The 19,865-nt window shown below is 40.8% G+C and overlaps 1 protein-coding gene across 1 annotated transcript in view; it reads right to left on the reverse strand.

Annotated features, from left to right (window-relative positions):
• LOC146615381 (uncharacterized) overlaps positions 1–19,865 on the reverse strand; it is a 131,193-nt gene that overhangs the window by 19,980 nt on the left and 91,348 nt on the right. Inside the window, exons 3-4 of the mRNA XM_085375556.1 lie at positions 13,946–14,073; positions 4,587–4,720 (exon numbers count right to left, since the gene is read on the reverse strand). Coding sequence (XP_085231682.1) covers positions 4,587–4,720; positions 13,946–14,073 — 262 coding nt within the window. The remainder of the gene's footprint in view (positions 1–4,586; positions 4,721–13,945; positions 14,074–19,865) is intronic.

Raw genomic sequence — 19,865 nt, forward strand, 5'->3', positions numbered from 1 at the left:
GTCACAGTACCGCCACCACCACTACCACCATTACCAAATTTATCTTTTTAAGGTGTCGCGGAAATGTGCCCGTTTGGATTTGTCTAAACATGGAGAGCTATTCTGTGAATGTGCTGGGCACTGATGCTGTGTTACTTGTGTTCCAGTTAAATATAGGAGTGTGGGAGTTGAATAGGGTCTGATTCTGCGTAACAGTAGCCCACATGGAAGGAAAATAGAAAACAGCCCTGTGTTTCTCCAGTGACTTCTTAAATATGCTATAAATGTAAAGCACTGATTCATTCATGATTCATTTTTCTGAAATAATTTGTAAATTGTTGTCCTTTACTTAAAATAATAAGCTGGATAGGAATTTATAAGTATCAGGCCTGCTGCAGCGTTTCCACCACTTTAGTCCAGATTAAAGTATCTCAGAAACTATTGCATACATTATTGTTTATTCTGGTGTAAATTCTTACAGTCCCAGAGTTAGGAGACTGGTGATTATGGTAAACAACTGTTTTATTCCTGCAATGCAAGTTCGTTCCTTTTCCAAGGGCATCAAATATCTTTTTTAAAAATAAGCCTGTGGTATCTAATAGTTAGAAATTGCTTGCTCAAATACACATGGTTACAAAACGACCCCTGGGATCACATTTAAATGCAACATAACCAAGTAGATTTTGGAGTTTTAGTGTGTAAACCTTACACTGAGTAAAACAGCAGTGTTGGGTAAGTTACTTTAAATTAGTAACTTAGTTACATTACTAGTTACTTCTATCAAAAGTAACTCAGTTACTTCAAGTTACTCGTTACTTTCAGAGTAACTAGTTACTAGGGAAAGTAACTTTGGTTTTACTCAGAATTCTCTTGTTAATGTGTTGCTTCCATAACTTTGCCAGTCTTCTAGCTTGCTTACTTGCCACAAGTGCACTGTGCCACCTACCAATAGAAAGGAAAAAATAATGTGCACATTTCCACGAGAGAAATCCCACACCTGATTCTATCCTAGCCTGCTTTTTACATCCAACACAAAAACTGCAGTCATGGTGCTTTCGATTGTACTCAGAACTTGAAGGAAATTCTGCCTTCTGAATAGGAAGATGTAGGTAACACCAGACTGCAGATGGGCTGCATACAGAGCTGGACTGGGACAAAAAAATCGTCCCGGGCATTTTGACTAGAGACCGGCCGCCATTATAGGAAAAATCATAAAGCCTTTGAATGAAAATAAACACTGTTGTGACAGTGATGTACACTGTTCTGATGGTATATATGTATCAATTTATCAATTGTTTGTTGCAAGACTCAGATAATTATTTTTTTAAAAGTGAGACATTTTAAATGAGAATAAGAAAGTATTTCCTTGTGCCCCCCTTTCCCTTTTAATGCCCTACATGGACCCCTGGCAACACTTTGCTAGATCCGCCCCTGCACAGTTACCAGCTGTCAGCTACCTAAAAAAGGATCCTGGTGTTATTTGTCTCTCAGAAACAGTTCATAACTTCCCTTCAACTCATTCATGTCACCTAAAAGGTAAACCTGTTTCTCCATCACAGCTCTGATGATTCAGTAAGGACATCTCCTGGTTTCATCTTCATGTTTCCCTCTCATCACATAACCAAACCGATATCATGACCAGCAGCTTTACAGCTGTGGCTCCAGCAAACATCAGCTGATAGTAGAAAGTAATATTAAATAAATTCTAACAACAGCTGATCAAGCTTAAAAGTGCTGCTGTTGTTTCGCGCGACATCTGCTGGTTTCCTCTTTCTGGCGCAAAGTGGGCGATAAATAAACAAGAGAGAAAAGCCGATCAGCTGATCATTGATCAGTTTCATGATTGAAGTAGAATCAGGAGAGAGAGAGGGTGAGAGGATGAGAGAAGAAGAGGCAGCTGTGCAGCGTAAACACAGAATAACTCCAGCTTTGTGTCTTTTCCATTGTAGCTGAAATCCAGGACAAACTGTTCCTTTTCACCTCAATACGAAACGCATGATATTTTCTCTGAATACAAGACGATTCTGTTTTTTATGGGACGGTTGGCAACTCTAATAATTAACCTTATGAACAAAATAAAGTTCAACATCAGTAACATAGCACCCACCCAGCTTTATAGAAACTCCGTCATGCTAGCTAGCACGCAGTACGAAAAAGTCAGCACAACGAAAATAAACTCCAACTAAACTTGGTTTATATCTGACCCAGATGGACTGCAGGTTATAACTTCTTACCTGAAGTTCAGTTCACCTGACTCTCTCGGACCAGCGGCTGCTTCGGGTCTCTGCTCCTGCCTCCCTTTTCCTTCATCCACCTGCTGGCCTCCACCACTTGCTAATGTTACTGAATCTGTGGAAGCTCCGCAATGCCGCCACACAAAGTAACGAATAACGAGCCTATTTAAATCCCAGTAACGAGTAACGCGTTCCCGGTTTTGGCATAATAACTAGTTACCGTGCTCGTTACCACAATAATAACGTAGTTACTGTAACGCATTACTTAATAACGCGTTAGTCCCAACACTGTAAAACAGTGAGTGGAGACTGTGACACAGCCAAAATTACTGCAACTTGGTGCCTTTGAAATTATTGCTTTGAAAATGGGGACCAGGTCTGTGACCGTCCAATGCCAGCTTTAAAGAAACAGTGCTATCAGTCAGGGAATGAATTAGGTCAAGTTGGTAGTTACATGCAATCTGTTTGTGATTAACTGTGACAAATTGGCAAAATTTTCAAATATATTGTTGTCTACATAAACAGAAATTTATAAAAACTACATTACATTCAGAGTCCAGAATACAACTGAGTGAGATGATTTTTCTTTTGTAAAGAGACGTGTTCAATTCCATTCAATACCATTGGGGTGATCGTGGCTCAAGAGTTGGGAGTTCGCCTTGTAATCGGAAGGTTGCCGGTTCGAGCCCCGGCTCAGACAGTCTCGGTCGTTGTGTCCTTGGGCAAGACACTTCACCCGTTGCCTACTGGTGGTGGTCAGAGGGCCCGGTGGCGCCAGTGTCCGGCAGCCTCGCCTCTGTCAGTGCGCCCCAGGGTGGCTGTGGCTACAATGTAGCTTGCCATCACCAGTGTGTGAATGGGTGGATGACTGGATATGTAAAGCGCTTTGGGGTCCTTAGGGACTAGTAAAAGCGCTATATAAATACAGGCCATTTACCATTTTATTTATATAACAGATGCCTCAATATGTTTTTTATTGTAAGGTGAAGACCCTACAATAATACAGAAAAAATCCCAACAATCAAACGACACTGATCCTCTCTGAGCAAACACTTGGCGAGAGTGGAAAGGAAAAACTCCCTTTTACCACAAAGAAACGTCCAACAGAACCAGGCTCAGGGAGGGGCAGCCATCTATCAGGGGTGTGGGGAGGAAGACATGATAAAACACTAATTGCAAGATTGTGCATTTCTTTGAGTTGCCAGGGACTCTGACATGACATACGTTAACAATGGATGTACTGCTTGGCCCTGATAACCTAAATCTGCATCATTTCTAATGGGCAGCAGGGGGCCACGTTTTAATTTTTCTTGTACTGTTGGCAAAAAGACTACCGGCTTACTGGATCTGCAACCTCATTAAACATTTCTCTGATAAATTCATGGAATTAGTTGCAAATTTTTTTGAAAATAACACCATTTCAGCTTGTCATGTCCAGTTTCAAGATACCGAGATTGTGACAGCTCACCTTGAAGATTCCACAATTAACAGAATTTAATTAACCAGCAGGTATATTATAGCACCCTTAGTTAAGAAGATATTGGCAGTTCAAGCAGGTTAAAGCTTTCACAGGTAATATCTCACTGAGAGGACTGATGAAGCTTACACTGCTTTCAGTAATCTCCAGTAACAACTGCTTATCTTGACAGTTTAAAAAAGAACAAAATTCTCCCATAGCCTTATTTGGTAAATGCTTTGCCTCAAAGCTGAAAACATGAATAAGTTTCTCTTTCACTGTTTGAAAAGGAGAAACATGCTTTTCTGAGATCAGAGGTAATACACTATACTTGACTTGGGTGTGAGTGTGCCCATGTTTTGTCCTTGCATGAGTGCGTTTGTTGTTTCCTTCATTTCGGAATACACCTGCACCTCTTGGGACTTGAAACTGTTTGGAGTGCAAACATAAGCCAGCTATCACGCTGCGCTTCATGGAATCAGTTTCCACTTTTGGCCACATGGAAATGTTGGAAACTATAGAAAAGGGAGCAGGGTTGAAATTCAGAATGAAATAAAACAGGTAATCTTTCACTGGGCAGCAGAGGCTTTGGGTTTAGGCAACAGTGGGTCAGATCAATCCCACAAGCTCACAGGGAGTTGATAAGAACAGAGAAAGAGAGACTTTCTTGTTCTTTAAGTCAGTTCCTCTTGCCTCTCACTGTTTATAGTCCCAACATTATTCCCAGCTTCCCAAAATGGAGGATTTAGTATTCTCCAAGCCAATGCAATGTGCTGACTTGGCTCCCTCCAGAAGGAAGTTGGCAGACAGAGCTAATGGTTAGCAGCAACAGAGTTTCTTTCTCTTTCTCTCTTTCTTTTGGCCTGTCTGTGGTGGCCAAGCAGCTGTCTTCTTAGTGGTGATTCTGTTCAACTCACTGTTGGATGTGGCTGGAGGGCCCAGAGGGATCAATTACCACGGTCGATACCAACCCAGAACCACAGGGGGGTGGGGTGAGGGGGGACATGGTGATGGTGGAGGCGTTGGGGGATACCTTAAGGCCCGGCTTGAACTGCATCCACAGAAAGATTGAGAAGAAGGAGATGGAAAAGAAGTGATGGCGGGGGCAAAGCACCAGTCGAAAAAGCTTTTTCATACTCAACTGAACACACTTGCCATCACTGGCAGGAATACAAATGTGTAAATACAGAGGACGCTTACAGGCGTCCTGTGTAAGCGTCCTTACTGGGAGATCAACTAGTGCAAACCCATCCATTTGTAGCCGGAGATATTTATGGCAGGATGTCCTAAACCACGTATGCATTTGAATTTCCCACGCAGAACCCTGACGAAGTTCAAAAAATATGCACACGCAAGAGCTCATATTATCAAATATTGTGATATTCTCTCTTTCCTTGAAGAGGCTGAAGTAACTGCTCTTCCCAACTGTGTTTTGTCTCCTCTCCTCTCCCCAGTGAAAAAGTCTTGATTACAGTAATCACAGTCTTTCTCTCAGTAGGTGCCACTTGTGCTCATAGCTCTCTGCTCAACGCCTAAATACCCCAATCAGGATCGTCCTAATGAAACATATGATTAAGACTTAGTTAGACAACTGAGGATTTTTAGCCATTCCAGTTTTTTTTTTTTTCACTGCTTCCTGCAATGTCTGAAATTGTGGCGCTCTTTAGTCCTTTTTCACGATAACAAGAGCTCTTTTTGTGACTTGCTGTGTAATATTCACTTGAAAATACCGGCTAAGCGGCCTGGCTGTTGGATTTTGTGCAATTATAACCTTCCAAAGCTACTTTGGAAGCGACTGTCCCTGTGTGTGAACTTAACGGGTACTCGAGGGTTTAACAAGAGCATCCGCTTGACTCAAACCAACTTAAAATGACTTAATGTTCTACGATTCTTTACGTCTGACTGGCTCAAATCTCTCTCTCTCTCTCTTTCACTCATGCTGCTCTTTTCTTCTCCTGCGCTGCTTTTCTGCCTCTGTTTTGAATTGTTCCTCTTATCAGGCTGTCACAAAAGCTGGCAGATAACCTGAGGTGATTTTGCTTTTCTCCTCTAACAGCGTACTCGCTCTGCCTCGTTCTCGCCGAGCTCCCCGCGTCGGCACACGCAGAGAGAGATAGCTCCTTGCGCTGATTCATCTGCCAGTCTAAAATGGTGGAGGGCATGATGCAGAGCATCCTCCTCTCTGGAGAGAGACAGCAGTAGGCCTTTCAGCGAGAGAAGAAGGTATGGAAGATGACTGCTGAGACTACATATCGTTCTGCTAAAAGAGAGGCCCTTTGCAAAGACAGCATTTCACTGTGGTAACTGTGATAAAATGTATGTTCAAACCTTTTAGCATCATGCAGTGTGGAAAGTATTCCGGTACAGTCAAATTAACCCCTCACTGCTGCTAAAGCGTTTCTTTATCTAGCCATTTTCCCCAGCCCTTTCTTGATACCACGGAAAGCTATGACCAGGATACTGCACACAGAATGAGATCTTTGCAGTACACTAAAGCTAAAATTGAATTTATTGGTTAATATCTTACATGTGCCAGATCTTTTTACACATCTGGCTAAATTGAGAATAAAATAAAAGACAATTAATGTTAATAGGATGGTTTCATACATGACTGACAGAAGCAATATGCCTCATTAAAAAGTCAGCAGCTGGTGATTGATGTATAAACCATTAAAAACCATGAAAAAAGCATGGTTTATAATTTGAATTAGAGTTGTATGCAGTGTCATGTACAACCTCCGTTCCAAAAAAGCATAGGCGGAGCCATATTTACCACTGCGGACAAAAGTCTGTAAATGTCTGCGAACTGAAGAGACCAATTGCTGAACCTCTGGTACACGAACGTTGTCATATTATTGCCATATGATACAGGATTCTAACAGCTCAACAGTCCTTTCATTTTCAATTAGTGAAAGGTTTGGACTGCAGGCACCCGAGTTCAGCACCCAGATTCTTGCCATGCTGTTGTAATAGATGTGGTTTAACATTGTCTTCTGGATGGAAGTAATATGTTGCCTAAAACCCATATATACTTTTCAGGATATTCTTGGAACTGTAGCTGTAATTCAAATTGTGATTGGAATAGTACTCTTTCTAACATAACTAACTTAAATGTTTAGTAATGAAAAACATATTATTTGAACAAGTAGCAGAATGGGTAGATTTACACTGGATTTGTATTTTCTGTATTATCAATTGTTACAAAACCATTTTCACCCAGGAGCTCTGCACCGTATCAGGAGAATGAAGTCAGCACATTGTCCGAATGTTTACTTTCTCGGCACATAACATGAGCAATGCTCTGTTCAGGTAAGGCTAGAGTGCTGCGTGGATAGAGCATGCAGGAGGGAGCACGTGAGCACACAGTAGCTTGTTGTAATTCTCTGCACGGTTACTCGCTGTAACCTTACCTGGACACAAATGTACATCACACGGACAAGGGAGACTGCAGATTTAACAGTATGACAATACGGTTATTAGATAAGAAAACTGAATTAAATGCCCTGTGCTGCTATTTATATTCTAAACTTTGTTGGCAAGTGTGTGAGGCCAATCAGCAGGGAGATGTGTATAAACTCAGCCATATTAAAAAGCCAGTGCACAGAATGAATGAGCTAGTCATTTGCCAGCACAGTAAAACATTTTGTCACATCAGTTATGTTTTGGCAGATCATTCTCAACTAAAGCTGATGTAAGTGCATATTTATCGCCTTACATTCGTGTGGATATGCTACATATATTGGCAGATGCAATAATATCCTGAGGTAACAGGAAAAAAAAACAAGGTGATGACGAACATGCGGCTCATCAGTGCAGTCGAGTAAATCTCCGGGGAGCTTGTTTACAGTCTTAGAGCTTATTTTTGTAGAATTTCATATTCTGTTAGGTCACTCCTTCAGAGGAGAAACTTGTCATTGTTATCAATGAGAAACCTGATTCTGAAATAAATGATATGCTGGAGCTTCACAGCTCTACCTCTGCTTGATATGCGTCCTATTCAGCTGTGGTTAGAGTGCAACGCTGCTAAAAGTAACCTCCCTCAAAAAACGTCACTGTCAACACCGAGCTACGCACATATCAATCTTCATACGTTTCATCTGGAGCCGGCCTCTGAGAAATCCATACTGTAGTTTTATTGACAGGAACAACTATGTACTCTCCAAAGCAGGGTCAGAGTAAGATAAATGCCTGGAGAGAGAGGGGATGAGGGGGAGGATGAGAGGAAAAACCGAAAAGAGAAAACGCCTGAATGCCTGGGAACGAGACAGGCGGCAGGCGAGGAAGTTATTTTTACTCCGAAGCACATCAAACGGTGACCGCTGAGATGAGTGACGTTGTGTAGGTCGAGAGAGGACGCGCGGCATTACGTCTAATCTTCCTTGCAACTCACGCTGCTGTGTTGCCGAGTAAAGTTAGAGAGGAGGTCAGCGGCGTCACCCTGAACAACAAGCCCCTCCCTCCCCCAAACCCTCTGGTTGACAGAGAAAACACAAACTCCCAAACATTTGACCAATACACGCAAACTGCCTTTTGACATTTGTTCAAAATAACCCTTTATGGGGTTACGGGGGCTGAGTCAGATTGACTTGGCTTAGTCAAATACCCATGAGGGATATGTCTGTTTGTCTGCATTGATGTTTTGGGGTTTTTTCGCACAAACACCTGATGGACAGGTCAGACATGCTCACTGGACCGTGCACAGCTAACAGTCAACCTTGGGCAACAGTGGGGCGGCTGCAGTTTGGGTTTAACCTTGAAAAGCCTCAGGGAAGGCGCTATTTGTTCAAAGTTAAACATGGAAGGGAGTAAATGGTTTTTATTTTTGTGAGTGATTCCCCTTTGGGTGAGCAGATAACAAGAGGTTATTGTCATTTTTGGGCTTGCTAGAATTGCCCTTAAACTTAAGCCTGAGAAGTAAAGGTAATTTTAGAGATTTCTCCATGTGACTGAGTTTGAAGGTGTTGAAAAAATTCATACATTTTAAGAAGAGTTTTAAACAATGACCCGAGTCTGCTTGTTGCCAGTTATTATACTCCCTGACAGTGAAAGCTGGTAGAACCCACGTAAACACACACACACACACGCGGACTAGCACAGATGAGTGCGCATAGCTGTCCAGCCATTTGACTGGCTGTCACCAAGTTTAAAGTAGCCAATGAAGCACGCACGAAATACCTGTCACATCCTGCGGATGAGAACTACACTGAGTGACATCCTGAGCAGGATAAGAAAAGTACATGTAGGCCAGAGCATGCAGGGCTACCCTGTGCAACAAAGTAGGGGTACATGGTCACGGATACCAGTATGGAAAACCCACAATAGCAGTCATCAGTTAGAGCCCGTTAGCATGCAAGCCTGAATGCACATGCCATTAGCCTTTTGGTCACACTGTGAGCACCAAGATTTGCAACACCTCATACAATATTTTATCTGACACGTATAATAAATGTTACAGCTACAGTGTGTGCATGCAGCATGTGTGTGGGATAACCTGCCCAGATAACAAGCTGCACTGTAGCTGGAACTTGTAACGGCTGTCACCGCAGTCTCCGCAACTGGGTTAACGTTCGGGTTTGTGTCTGGGCACGGGGAGACGCACATGACTCACAACACAGGAAGGAAACCTGATAGCAAACCATTCAGCATTTTTATATTTTATGCATTCTGTATTTACATGTTTGTTTTCTCGACAGGAAGGAATAAACAAGTTAGTCAGCTGATGACTAAATCATGACAGATGCATTAATGATACACCACTGGTCCTCAGTGTTCACGCATTGACATTCACAGATAGGGCAGTTATGTGTGTGTGTACGAGTGTGTGTGTGTTGCGTAACATGTTTCTCAAGTGAGACCTCTTTAATTGCCACAGTATAGACTCCGTGCATACAGGCGGGAGAGCAACAGTGTTTATGCTTCTTGTAAAGCAGATGTGGGGGTTGAAATCAATGGGAGGATGGTGTTTGTTGGGTAAGGAGGAGAAAGGAGGGGTGGAATAGAGGGTGAAGTGGAGAGGAGGAGACTTGGAGAGCTGGATGCAGTGGTGTAGAGGACAGGCGGGTGAATGACTTGGTGTCATCTTAGCTAGTAGAAGCCGTGGCTTCCCATCTGCTGCCATCATTAACAGTAAGAGCGTCCCTAATTTAAGCTAATTGCTGACATCGAGGAAGTAAACAAAGCGCGTTCAGTTTGGAGATGAGCTGAAGACAAGGAGGGTGAAAAGAAACATTTGGAATAGAGGGTGAAGTGGAGAGGAGGAGACTTGGAGAGCTGGATGCAGTGGTGTAGAGGACAGGCGGGTGAATGAATTGGTGTCATCTTAGCTAGTAGAAGCCGTGGCTTCCCATCTGCTGCCATCATTAACAGTAAGAGCGTCCCTAATTTAAGCTAATTGCTGACATCGAGGAAGTAAACAAAGCGCGTTCAGTTTGGAGATGAGCTGAAGACAAGGAGGGTGAAAAGAAACATTTTCAGGAGGCTGTGAAATGGTTCCAGACTGCACTTGAAATCTTGTCAAGTACAGTCTTGAAAGAGGTGCTGAAACAGAGCTTAAATGGCTATGCTAAACAGGGCTACATCATTTTTTTCAAATAAGCAACAAGGATGATAAATTCATTTTCTTGCATTACCTAAGTGCGTTGTTTAGAGCTGCACTAATGAATATTTATATAATGTATACAATATATTATGAACGGTCCATTTATAATACAAAAGATTGTTGCCTGTAATGACTATCTATCTTGCCTCCCTGCAATTTTTTCCTTAGCTTAATGTATCATTTTAGCATCTTTCAACTCAGTGTTCAGAGACCATAGTGTTGGGTAACATTTATAGTATATTCCAGTTACCTACTCTGTATAAATATATTAAATGTTTTCCACATTAATTTAAAATATGCCAAAATGACTGTATGAATACAAGTTATTGTTTATCTGCCATTTGAAAGAGCTATGAAACTATGAAATAATACTGTTTTTTGAAAAACATTTTTGTCATTCCATGAGCTAGCTGAAAGTGAACAAAAAAGGCTAACAAATATGAAATTGCAAAGATATGTTAGTATTTTTTTTATATAATGTTTATCTGTGCAGACAGTACAAAAAATCTGATAAGGCAATATATGTTTAGAAACTTCCTTTACTTTAGCCAACATGGCTTAAGTAAAGCATGGTTTCAGTATCCTTTGCTAATGTTAGCTGTATTGTATTTTGTAGTATGTTAATTTCTCAGGGACCATGTACAAGAACTGCTTCTTGTAATCTTCTACAAGAAGACATGCCTTGTACTACATTTAACTATTAGCTGATTTTAATCCTACTAGCTAATTTTCTTCCTACTTGCTAATCGTACTAGTAAGTTACTGTAGTTAGCGATGCAAAATTACTCTCTTTTTTTTCTGAGTGATTTGTATTTTACTTTAATGCAACCTGCATTCTGTCAAAATGCTTCAGCTTTATTTATAGAAATATGGTAGAGTAAAACATCTGGGTATCTCACTTCCGACAAATGCTTGCACCACAGTAACTACTGCTATCACTTTACCGGTATCCATACATGTGTCCATAGGTCAGTTTTCTATTCAGCAGCTTATGTAAACTCAGTTCTAAGCTGTACAGGTAGCATCTTTGAATGCTTTTTCTTTTCTTCATTTTTTTGTTTGTTTTCTTGCACAAACAACTGACACAGTGCACAGTCAATAGAGAAACTTAAAATGTGTCTGTAACTGTAAAATCCAAAGGAATACTCTTATTGGCCACTTTATTAGCTATCCCTGTTATATTGCTCGCTAATGCAAATATCTAATCTACTAATCATATATTAGCAATTCAATGCATTTAGGTAGGTAGGTGGACACTGTATAGACCACCTGTTGGAGCATCAGATTGTGGAAGAAAGGTGATTTAAGAGGCTTTGAACTTGTTTGTTTGCTGTTTTGTTGGTGCTGGCACTTTCTAATGCAACCATCTCTAGGATTTACAGAAAATCCCAAAATGATGAGACAAAAAAATCTAGTGAGCAGCAGTTCTCTGGGTTAAGCTTTTCTGGGTTAAGGCAGCAGTTACTCAAAAAACCAGTTGTTACAACCGAGGTATGTACATCACACAACATGTTGAACCCTGAACCAGATGGGCTGCAAGCAGCAGAGGACTACACCAGTTTTTGTGTTAAGTAGATTGACTGACAGAATGTATAACATTATATAACATTTTTTTATATTCTTTAAATCCATGAAAAAGCGTTGTAAAATTGAAACTTCAAGTGTTTCACATTGAAAATCCAGATTCTTAAAGGGTTCTGAAGTAGCCCAATCACTGTCTAATGTCAATAACAGTAAAAATGTTTCAAGCCAAATAACTGAGGCTGAAAACAGTGATTTGAAATGGCTTTGCTATGCTTGCAGATCAGAGTTTTTATTGAGAACAAAGCTGTACTGTACAGGGTGGGCCATTTATATGGATACACCGTAATAAAATGGGAATGGTTGGTGATGTTAAAGTCCTGTTTGTGGCACATTAGTATATGTGAGGGGCAAACTCCTCAAGATGGGTGGTGACCATGGTGGCCATTTAGAAGTCGGCCATCTTGGATACAACTTTTGTTTTTTCAATAGGAAGAAGGCCATGTGACACATCAAACTTATTGGTAATGTCACAAGAAAAACAATGGTGTGCTTGGTTTCAATGTAACTTTATTCTTTCATGAGTTATTTACAAGTTTCTCTTTGTTCACAGCCATTGACATGTCGAAGAGGTTAACACGTGAGGACGTCAGGTGCGGATCGAAATTGTGTTGATATCTGGTGAACGCAGTAACCGGGTTATTGCAGCAGATTTCCATGCAAGACACCCTACGAGACCACCGATCTCCCATGCTACAGTTAGCAAACTGCTTGCTAAGTTTCGTGAAACTGGCTCAGTGTTGGATTTGTCAAAATGTGGACGCAAGAAAACTGTCACTAATGAAGAAACATCAGTGGCTGTCCTAGCTTCATTCAGCAAGAGCCCACAGCGTAGCACTTGCCGCATGTCACTGGAGAGTGGCATTAGTCGAACATCCCTTCGGCGGGTATTAGCTATTCACAAATGGCAGCCTTACAAACTCCAGCTACTGCAGCATCTCAACGAGGATGACCCAGATCGGCGCACAGCATTTGCAGAATGGGCAAAACAAAAATTGGAACAGGACCCTCAGTTCACGCAGAAGATTTTGTTCAGTGATGAGGCAAACTTTTATGTGAATGGTGAAGTTAACAAACAAAACCACCGCTATTGGTCTGACACTAATCCACATTGGATGGATCCCTCCAAGACTGTTGGAACAACAAAAGTGATGGTTTGGTGTGGTATATGGGGTACAAAGATAGTGGGTCCATTCTTCATCAATGGAAACCTCAAGGTTGCTGGATATTTGAAATTGCTACATGATGATGTGTTTCCCTCTTTATGCACTTAAGCTGGCACGTTCCCTGAGTTTTTCCAGCAAGACGGTGCACCACCACATTGTGGGTGCCAGGTCCGAGCATTCCTAGATGAACAGTTTCCTGGAAAGTGGATTGGTCGTCGTGGGCCAGTTGAATGGCCCCCAAGGTCTCCCGATCTGACCCCCTTAGACTTTTATCTTTGGGGTCATCTGAAGACAATTGTCTATGGTGTGAAGATACGAGATGTGCGGCTCCTGAAACTACAGATACTTGATGCCTGTGCTGGCATTTCTCCTGCGGTGTTGCTATTAGTGTGTCAAGAGAGGGAGAAGAGGGTTGCATTGACAATCCAACACAATGGGCAGCACATTGAACACATTTTATAAGTGGTCAGAAACTTGTAAATAACTCATGAAAGAATAAAGTTACGTTGAAACCAAGCACACCATTGCTTTTCTTGTGACATTACCAATACGTTTGATGTGTCACATGGCCCTCTTCCTATTGAAAAAACAAAAGTTGTATCCAAGATGGCCGACTTCTAAATGGCCACCATGGTCACCACCCATCATGAGGAGTTTGTCCCCTCACATATACTAATGTGCCACAAACAGGACTTTAATACCACCAACCATTCCCAAGTTATTACGGTGTTATTACGGTAAATGGCCCACCCTGTACAATGAGTCAGCTTGTCAAAAAGCTCTCTTAACCTTTACTTTTTAATTACTGCTATTTTGTTTTAAAAAAGCGTCCTTGGTTTGGTTGTACACTTCAGTTGGTTTTCTAAGCACATCGACCAGCTTGTGAGTGGTTTTGTGTAACCTGAGGCACTAAAAGAGAGCCTGAACTCACCGTAGTGGTTTTAACTCGGCCTCCGGGCTGCGTACAAGTCCAGCCAGATCTATTGACTAACAGGTCGCAACCCTCGTCCTCCAAACATGGCACCATCTCACACCATTGCTTTTTCCGAACAATACCAGCTGCGGAGGAGACACAGAGAGAAAAAGAGTGATTAGGAGAGTGACCTGGGGGGGTTGGGGGGTGAAATAAACAGATGAAGAGAAATGATAGGGAGAAGTCAATGCAAAGATGTAACGATTAAGACAGAAGAAGAGCGGGTCGGGGAATGACAGATGGAGGAAGACAGATACGGGCAAAGTTATAACAGGATTGAAAAATGATGGAAAAGCAGAGATGTGAAAAAAATGTAGAAATATAAATGGAAAAAAGAAGGAGCAATGTGGTGGTGGGGTGAGAGATGAGATGTGGAGGTAGATGAAGAGCAATGAAGTAAAGGGACAATTGAGAGGTATGAACGCAGACGATGACAGTGAGAGATGAGGGAAAGATGGGGAGAATCAGACAGATGGAGTGAAATGGAGAGAGCTGTGATCAGTCAGGTAAATAAAATCAAACATCTCAAATGATATTTAGGAGGCTTTACAGCCATCTTGCCTTCAGCAACATTTCAACCAGGATGATATATTTTGTTAGCACGCCACCTAAATTTTTACCACAAGGGATTTAAAAAACAAAATAAAAACAATTCATATGTTAAATACAGTTGGAACAATCTGGGACATTCAGTGCACATTTTGTCATAGCTGTATGACAAATGTTTTTCCAGCACTGCTCTGCTTTATTGAAGTTTCAGACTCCAGTTAGTTAGTTTCTACTCGTCTCTCAAAAGCAATAGGATTCAGCCCATTACATAGAGGCTGAACACGTACTAGGCTTCACTGACAGACTGAGACACAGTGACAAGACTGATAAATGTATTGACAACTGAAGCAGGCTTCTGTCAATTCAAAGAGAGTGTTGTTGGAGGTGCAATGTATTCTTTCACCTGCACTTACGCTGGCATAGGTTCCCAGTCATCCCTGTCTTTAGTGCTTGAGTTGAAGGCAAATAGCATCTTATTTTAATTCTACTTTTTCTAGTGAATATTGGAGATTTTTTGTTTGTTTTGGACATTCTTAATATATTTTGTGTCCCAAAAAGGGGCAGTACTGCTGCTCACTGCTTTGAGCAGGTCCTTGTTGCATTGCAGGCATTGTGTGTTACACTGTCACACTATTTGGCTATCTATCCACAGTAATGTGAAAAGAAATGTTGTGTTTTTTTGCTTGGAAAATACAAGACAAACACAGAGTTTGTTCAATTCTAATAGTCAACACTCAGTGTGACCACCTGTTTTTCAGTTTTATTGTCTTTTCCTTTAAATAGTCTTCAGAATAGTTCTCCAGGCTTCTTAAAAGACATTCAAAGCTCTTCTTTGGATGTTGGCTACCTTTTGTTCTGTTCTCTGTCAAGATGATCCCACAATGCTTCAACAATGTTGAAATCCCGGCTCTAGGAAGACCAATCAATGATTGACTATTTAAATTTGTGTTTTATTATCCAGGCTGAAATGCAGCCCCAAACATGACGGCACCTCCACCGTGTTTTGCAGATGATTGTAGACACTCACTGGTGTTACTCTCTTGAGCTCCTCCGTACATACTGATGAAGGTATGTGGATTTATCACTCTATAAGACCTGTTTCCAACAATTTTCAGATCAGTCCTTGTATAATTTTGCATATTTTAGATTTTTCATGAATGGCTGCTTGGCAGCCACCTTACACTGAGGTCATTTCTTATGAGGCTGACAAGCTGAAGGGCCAGATGTGTCTCTCAGATCCTGTGTCAGGTCTTTGCTGGATATTTTTTCCCTTTTCTTAAGGACATGGCTTTCAGGTCCAGTTCATCTGCTGTAGATAGTACTATATCACTTTTGTCCTCCACTTGTTCAGTTTCCTCAGATTTCTTTTATTAAGGGCACATTGCACACCATACTGAGTTATGCCAAGTTTTGGAATCACCTTGTTGGAGCTAAAATATTATTATTATGCCTGTCAAACTGTGTTATCATCGGTATCATTTTCTGTAGATTTAAATAAAGAAATCAGAAACAAATTATGTGATTTTGCCACAGACTGGTTGTAACAAAGTATCTAAAGATACAATTTGGAATTGGTTCTTTGCTCAGTTTTTCTGTTATGTATGGATGCGTCTCTTTTTTGTGCTTGAATAGGTCAGTTTTATGTAGCTTAAAGATTAAAAATACATTCCTCTGAAAATGTTCAAAAAAGCAGATAATGTCCAAAGAAAAAGTTTAGAAAGCTGGAGAAGTGTTGCTCAAAACCACTTTAAGATATTGCACGACAGTCTGACTCACTGGAAGGAAAACATAATGAAATGGGTGGCTAGAGATATTTGCGCAGTACTTTTAAAATTCGGATTAAATGGTTTTTCATCACAAAAGAACCCCGTAATTGTATTTATCCTGACGTACAAACACGGCCATCCAATAGGTAATTTTAATATCTGCAGTTTTCAATTGTAAATAAGCTTCCGTTCAGGGGTTCAGCCTATTTCTTACTGAGTTTTCGACTGTAAGTCATCCATCATATAGCCCCACTAAGTTATCAGGAGTCTTTATTGTCTTCAGCTGCAGCAGAAGTTTGTGAGTTATAGAAAATCAGACAAGATATATGCAGCTAGCTGCTTTCTGTGACAGGCCATGCTGCAGAATGAATCATCAATAAGCATCATCAAAGGATCACAAATTTACATTAAACTCGTGGCTTTGGAAAAGAGCCTCTATGATAACATATTAGCACCAGATTGCATAATAGCAGCCCGGATGAATTTACTGAATATTAAATGAGTAAATGAATGAATATTTCATTTTCATGTCTGGCATTTACATGTCCCATCCCTTACTAATGTGTTATTCAGACACGTTACCTAACAACAAACCAAACATGACATGTTAACCACCATCGTGCAACATCGGAATCACCCAGACATGCACATAAATGTAAACAAATGTAAACATAAACAAAAGGCTACCACAGATAACGCTCTAGGAGATATTTCATTATGGAAATCCAACAAATATACATGCACATAAACACAGGCCCCTAAACCTAAAGCATAATACATGTGACATCTGCATGTACTCGTGACAACCATTTCAACCATTTGTGTGTGTGTGTGTGTGTATATATATATATATATATATATATATATATATTAGGGGTGCAACGATATTCGTATCGATATTGAACCGTTCGATACAGTGCTTTCGGTTCGGTACGCATATGTATCGAACAATACAACATTTGTAATTTATTTTATCAACTTTCCTTCTGACGATGCTGTCTGTGTTGAGCGCTCAGTGAATCTGCGTTCGACTACTCCGCCTAGGCTGCACTGTCGAGCGCAGATCCACTGAGCGCTCAACACGGACAGCATAGTCAGGAGGAAGAGCGCAGGGCAAGCTAGCGAGACAGAAGTTAAGCTCTCCTTGCAAGATGGACCTCCCCCACCCTCATTCAGATCTGGCGTTTGGAATTATTTTGGTTTTCATGTGACGTATGACCCTGAAGGTAAGCGAGTCATGGACTAAAGTAAAACAGTATGTTGGATGTGCCATGCAATGCTTAATTACATTGGTGTGAACTAGTGTGTTAGCGCAGTTAGCTCGTTAACGTGTTGGCCGTCTAGCCCCATGCACGGGGCGATCGGCGGTAGCTCGTTAACGGAGATTTGCCGTGTTGTGGCGTTAAGGTCATTTCAACGAGATTAACCTGAAAGCACTAGTGGGAACACAACGAATATGACTGCACATTTACGCCGACATCATCCTAGTGCAAAGACAAAAACAACAAGCATGCTACTAACTTTAGCCGAGTCATTTAGACAGCTGTTAGCACGTGATTCTCCTTATGCTGCTGAGAATATAGCCCAGAAGAAGCGGATAGTATAGCTTTTATTTTGGAAAGAGACATTTCTCTGTAATAAACTCTCTTTTCCAAAGATGAGTGATTCCTCAATCAGATACAGGGCTCGCAATATCGCTAGCCCGACGTCCTGGGGCTAGCGATCTTTCCAGTCGGGCTACAAAAATCTCTCTGCCCTGCCCGTCGGGCTATTGTAGGAAAAATATATGTCAATGCCTTTGCATTCTTTCAGAAATGTAGCTGGGTAATTATGTCATTGGCATTGGTGAGCCACTGTCAATATGTGACATATTGAAATCGCGTTTGAATTTGCGCTTGTTTTTTTGCTTTCACTTTGCAATGACAGCACTGATCTGTGAGTGATGATAATTTGCGCACCAATTCCTCTGACATCGTCTTATTAATCGTTAGCTTACTATGCAAACATGACAAGTGAAATCTCCCGCAGCTTAAACATGTGAGAGGTTGATCGCGCAGAGAATCGCTGAGCTTATGTGAGTCCGTGTGTAAAAGTAGCAGTATATATATTTTAGTTCTGCTGAGCCAAATAAGACAGGTCGGGGTGAAGAAGTGACAGCCAAAGAAAAGCTTACCACAAAACGGAGAAGTTATGACAAATGAGACTATAAGGCAAAAAGAAAGTGCAGCTTTATGGTTTCATGGACAAAAGAAGTTCTGTGGCTGCAATATGACGAGCTAAATAACCAGGGGTGCACATAAGTGGTCCGCAGGTGCGCATTCGCTGTCAAAATAAAAAACGCGCACAAGGGTTAGGGTTAAATTTAAAAACTGTACTTTTGAGTTAAAATATATATTTATAATTTTAATAAATGACAAATTAAAAAGGCATGAACATTTTTTTGTATCGAAAATATTTGGAAACCGAATTTCCCAGAGGAACCCACCCGAGGGATTACCGTAATAAAGTCTTATCTTATCTTATCTTATCTTATCTTATCTTATCTTATCTTCAAATTTCATCCATCTACGCAACATCGTCGGAAGCATGTTTCCTTTCCTGTGTTTTAGAAAGATATTAAGAAAGTGGAAAAACGCAGTCAAAATGACATCAAATTGAAGCTGCATTCCCAATCGCAACTCCAATCAGGAACATGAACTTTTTAAACAACATTTGTCATAAACTGTGATGTAAAGGACAATTTGAAATCTGTTTAACTCAAAACGTGAAAATATCCGGTGACATTAAACGTGCCCCGTGCGGATTTCCTTATAAACAAACATTATTATTGTAAACAAAAGCTTGACAAGATTTCTCAAAAATAATGGCTGCTGGAGGAAAAATAGATAATAAAAGAAAAAAACAAACAAACTAAGGGTCATTATGTATGTGGTGCAATAGGTTGCTTTTACAAACCCCTTTAAAGATAAGGTGTTTAATCAAGGCCTCGTGGTTTGGCTTGGCTCTCAATCTTTACAACTGAAAAACTGTGTTTGAGAAAAAATATTAAAGGATGAAAACCATGCAACACACATCCACATGAACATGTAAATCAGAGCCACAAAAATGAAAAGGAGATGAACTGAGACAGATAGATGAGAATGGATGAAGACAAAGTAGAGGAAGAGCGTATCTAGATAACATTCTTGACCATTACAGGATATGGGCGAGATAAAGTAAGAAGGATACATTCATACTCATATCAGTATGCATTTATGGATTGAAAATTGTATTCTTTAATGGGTAACAGTGAAACCTAGAATGAATTGTAGTGCAAACATACATCATATTTTTTTCACGGCGTATTCGCTGTCTTATAAAACGGGTGGGAATTGTGCTCGCTTCCGTATCTATAAATTTTCCCGAAGGGCACCTTCAGTATCTGTAATAACCTCGCATGCAAATCATCGGCAAGCATGCTTCTCGATGTTAATACCTTATCACCATAAACAATATTTACATAGCAATCAATCTATAGAATATGCATACCTTATCGAGCACTACATTGCCAAAAAACGCAAGTA

This window comes from Diplotaxodon limnothrissa, linkage group LG17 (assembly GCF_057381915.1).
Source record: "Diplotaxodon limnothrissa isolate DT_005_m linkage group LG17, D_limnothrissa_male_GT1.1, whole genome shotgun sequence".
Taxonomy (NCBI): domain Eukaryota; kingdom Metazoa; phylum Chordata; class Actinopteri; order Cichliformes; family Cichlidae; genus Diplotaxodon; species Diplotaxodon limnothrissa.